This window comes from Cannabis sativa, chromosome 4 (genome assembly GCF_029168945.1).
Source record: "Cannabis sativa cultivar Pink pepper isolate KNU-18-1 chromosome 4, ASM2916894v1, whole genome shotgun sequence".
NCBI lineage: Eukaryota > Viridiplantae > Streptophyta > Magnoliopsida > Rosales > Cannabaceae > Cannabis > Cannabis sativa.
Window position 1 is genome coordinate 1,805,161 of NC_083604.1, and position 4,201 is coordinate 1,809,361.

The 4,201-nt window shown below is 38.8% G+C and overlaps 1 protein-coding gene across 1 annotated transcript; it reads left to right on the plus strand.

The window, feature by feature from the left end:
- Window positions 1–1,394: 1,394 nt before the first annotated feature.
- LOC133036534 (protein FAR-RED IMPAIRED RESPONSE 1-like) lies at window positions 1,395–3,460 on the plus strand. The gene is made up of 3 exons (XM_061113065.1): window positions 1,395–1,609; window positions 1,916–2,879; window positions 2,930–3,460. The coding sequence occupies exons 1-3, from the start codon at window positions 1,395–1,397 to the stop codon at window positions 3,458–3,460; spliced, it is 1,710 nt and encodes a 569-aa protein (XP_060969048.1).
- The last annotated feature ends 741 nt before the right edge of the window (window positions 3,461–4,201 follow it).

Sequence of the window (4,201 nt, forward strand, 5' to 3'; positions counted from 1 at the left end):
CACATTGTCCTGTTCGGGTGATTTAATTGCACCAGAACATTCACCCTCATCAAACAGTGAGCAAACAGAATTAAGGATAGCCTCTTCATCATTATCATCATCAGAATCCCACATGCAGGGAAACTCATTAACACAGCAAAGTTCTCTAACTTTACGCCGGTGAAGCATTCTCCCGTCTCTCCATGTAGACATAAAGCAGAAAAAGCTTCTATGAAAGATTCATAACGAATTATTTTTATGGACGCATCAGAAGTAGTGTTTTTGCTTACAGCATCTTCGTACGTACTATAGATACCTTCATTTGGTCCATTGAAAATAACCCAGTGTGGACCTGAACTCATACTTGATATATTGTAATGCTAATAACTAAGTTACAAATTAATTTCTCTATAAACTTGATGCTGGATTGGAAAACGTCTCAAGTGTCTTATATAAGTCGTGGAGAATAACCCTATAGTACGTTTTTTAGTTAGTTGTACTCCATTGGGATGTACTCCATTGGGCAAATGTGATGTGTCAAAAGAGGGGTGCTTAAATCTCTGAATTACACAATTAAATACACGTGTAGGCGTACGTAGTATGGTCAAATGTCAACATTATTCATCAATGCCGTTTTTCCAAAAAACCTAATGTCCTACGATGCTTGTTCTAACGTACGACGATGGTTTAACTTATAAGAAGATGTAGGTGAAGGGCCCATTAATATCGGCCCAACATAAATAAATCCCCAACATATATAAATCAGTAAAACTACCCATTCTACTAAAATAAGACATCACTTTAATACACGTGTACACGCATGGGGTTTTCATAATAGTATTGCGTTATCTTTGTAAAGTACAGGAATGGTTGAATTCATTAAAAGATGTTGGTATAGGCCCATTAATATAAGCCCAATGGATTTAAATGTGAACAACTAACCATTTATTAAAATTTTCTTCTTTTCTTAACATATTTTTTTCCAAAAACAATAAAAGTACAATGTTTTATTTCGGACGTACGAATATGGTTCAACTCATTGAAAAACTTAGGTGAAGGCCCATTAACATAACCCCAATCTATTTAAATCCCACCACCAAACCTTTCAACTCAATAACATCAACCACTTCAAATTTTTCGTCAAATAACCTTATTTCACAATTACATGTGGAATGAAATTAAAACAATTTGTACTATTATACCGTTATGACGTACGAGAGGAGTTGAGTTCGGATTGTAATATTGAAGAGGCCCATTAATATCGGCCCAACTGACTTTAAATGTGATCACCAACTCCACACAACCCTATTATCTCAAATTCTCTCTATACTCACAAAATCTAATTTCAATCCCCTCAGCACCCTCTACACCTTACTCCTCATCTACAATTCTTACAAATCAATAACGAAGCCAACATGAATGACGAACACACTTATGAATGGGAAACCATCACAGCAGAGCTAAACATCATAAAACCAGTGAATGAGATTGAGATACAGGATGTGCTAGGCAAGAGTCTCGACAAATTGGAAAAATGGGAAGCATTCTACGAAATGTATGCGAAACGGATGGGTTTCGGCACAAGGAAAGACGATGTACGACGTTCTCATGGGGTCATTGTAATGCGGAGGTGGGTTTGTTGTTCAGAGGGTTCGAAAAAAATCGCATCACGGACACACCAAGAAAAAAAGACCTCATGATGTCACTAGAACCGGATGTCAGGCAGCATTGCGTATTTTACTCACACAACCGTCTAACACTTGGAAATGCAAAGAGTTCAGCACAATGCACAATCACGAGTTGGCTTCATCAAGTGAGGTACAATTTTTGAGATCATATAGAGTTGTCTCCAATGGGTTGCTTGCCCAAGTCAGGTCGATGAACTCCGTAGGAATTAAAAGCTTGCCAACATAATGTCTCATGTTGCTTTGCAAAGTGGAGGTTACGAGAAAATGCCATGTCAACTTCGAGATGTGTACAACAGGGTTGCTGGTGCGAAGCGAGAAGAGAAGATAGAGACGGACTCAGAAGGGGCTCTGGGATTTCTTGATTGTCTCGCAGAGAAGGATCCTAATTTCTTCGTTGTCTATCAGGTTGACGACGAGAATCGCTTGGCTAACTTATGCAGGCGAGATGGAAACTCACGCGTGGACTATGTAGCTTTTGGGGATGTACTAGGATTTGACACAACCTACATGACGAATGAGTACAATAAGCCCCTCACTGTTCTCATTGGCGTCAACCACCATTTCAACACATGCATCTTCGGATTTGCTCTCCTCCTCCACGAGAAGCTTCCATCATATTCTTGGCTACTTCAAAAATTTCTAGAATGCCATGGAGATAAGAAGCCAAGTGTTGTAGTTACTGACCAAGATGCGGCCATGAAACAGGCTATCGTTGAACACATGCCTGATGTTACGCACCGTCTCTGCGCTTGGCATCTCAATACAAATGCTTCGAAAAAGGTTAAAGATCCGATCTTCTTAAAAACATTTAAGGATCTCATGTACAACTACTACGAGGAGGAAGAATTTGAAGCAAGATGGTTAGACGTCATCCAAACCCAACAACTAACAGATAATGAATGGTGTCAAACAACATTCGAGTCAAGACAACAATGGGCAGAAACGTATTTAAGGGGTTCATTCGTTGCAGGAATGAGAACCACACAACGTTGCGAATCCATCAACTCCGCTCTAAAAAAATTTTTAGAGAAGAATTATTGCTTGCGTGAATTTGTAACAACCATAGATATGACAGTCTCAAAGCTCAGACACAACGAGACTGCAAATGACTTCAAAAGTAGATGCACTCGACCTCACCCACCTAATCCTACATGCTTGACCACTTACTACAACCAATGTGCTGAATTCTACACAAGAACTATGTACCACAAGGTTCTTTGAGCGGCTTGATTTAGAGAATAACTATTTTGTCCTAACTCAAGAGCAAGAAGGAGAGTGGCGAGATATTCACCATTGGAAAGTTTCAGCATCCGGACGTCCAATACCGAGTTCATTACTGTGAAGGCCGACAAGCACTGCACTGTAGTTGCTTGCTCTATGAAAGTCAAGGGTACCCTTGTAGACATTTATGGGCTACAATGAAAAGATTAAACATGAGAAGAATACCTAATTCTCTTCTCATGAAGCGATGGAGCAAATCCGCAAAGATAAATCTCCACCTACATTTTAACCCGCCAGCACAACCACAACAGCACATTTACGAGATGGCTAGGTTTGGATCTCTCAGTTCACTGACTTATAACTTCACTTTCTATGCAGCGAAATCAGAGGACTCGTACAACCGTGCAAAGGAAGAGCTTGAACGGCTAACTCTAATGTTCAAGGAAGAATTTGACTTGAATTCCAATCACGGAAGGAGAGACGCCACAACTGGAAGATATCGTAGCAACCCCAACATTATTAAAGACCCCGAAGTTGTGAGAACAAAGGGTACGGGAAATACAAGGGAATGACCAAACGGGAGCGGATCCCGAAACTCAAGACATTGTCGCATTTGTCGCTCATCAGACCATGATTATCGACGGTGCCCAAATCGTCAACATAACACTGGATCTCAGGGGCAACAACCTCCAAACAATCAACCAGCATCTGACTCATTCAATGACCACTCCAACGCGTATTTCCCGGAACCGCCTTCCTCCACACAAGAGTCTTACTATGGTCATTCTTATAACTAGCTACTTTTAGCCATTGTTGTTTTAACGTTTATGACTCTACTTATTGCAACCCAAGATCTACATTTATATACTTCTTGTTATGTTTGCTGTGTTTAAGGTAATTCTCTCATCTTCACCAAACCTCAAAATTATTATTGACGAACAACTAAATTATGCCTAGGAAAAAAAACTGAATCTTATAAGGTGAAAAAATATATTTTTCTGGTAATTTTTAATATACGAAATATTTACAATTACAAAATTACACCAACTAAAAACTCAATGTATAACAACAAATAATTTCATCACTAAAAAAAAAAAATTCTAAACAATATACTACGAAACGTAAATGAACGTACTCGGTACGTGAAATTTTGTACTCGGTACGTGATATTATGTACACTAATTTTACTAAACATCACGCAGAAATAAGTAATGTACACGGTACTCTATATAATGTACTTAATTACCATCCCACAAATACATATGATCTTATGAATGAAGGAAAATACCAAAATAGCCTTAATCCGACAACAT

What these genes read in the sequence shown, in the direction of transcription:
- LOC133036534 (XM_061113065.1), top strand. Translation starts at nt 1,395, where the DNA reads ATGAATGACGAACACACTTATGAATGGGAAACCATCACAGCAGAGCTA. An exon ending in GGGGTCATTGTAATGCGGAG is followed by an intron (nt 1,610 to 1,915) that starts GTGGGTTTGTTG and finishes TGCTTTGCAAAG; the next exon opens with TGGAGGTTACGAGAAAATGC. An exon ending in CAAGAACTATGTACCACAAG is followed by an intron (nt 2,880 to 2,929) that starts GTTCTTTGAGCG and finishes TCCTAACTCAAG; the next exon opens with AGCAAGAAGGAGAGTGGCGA.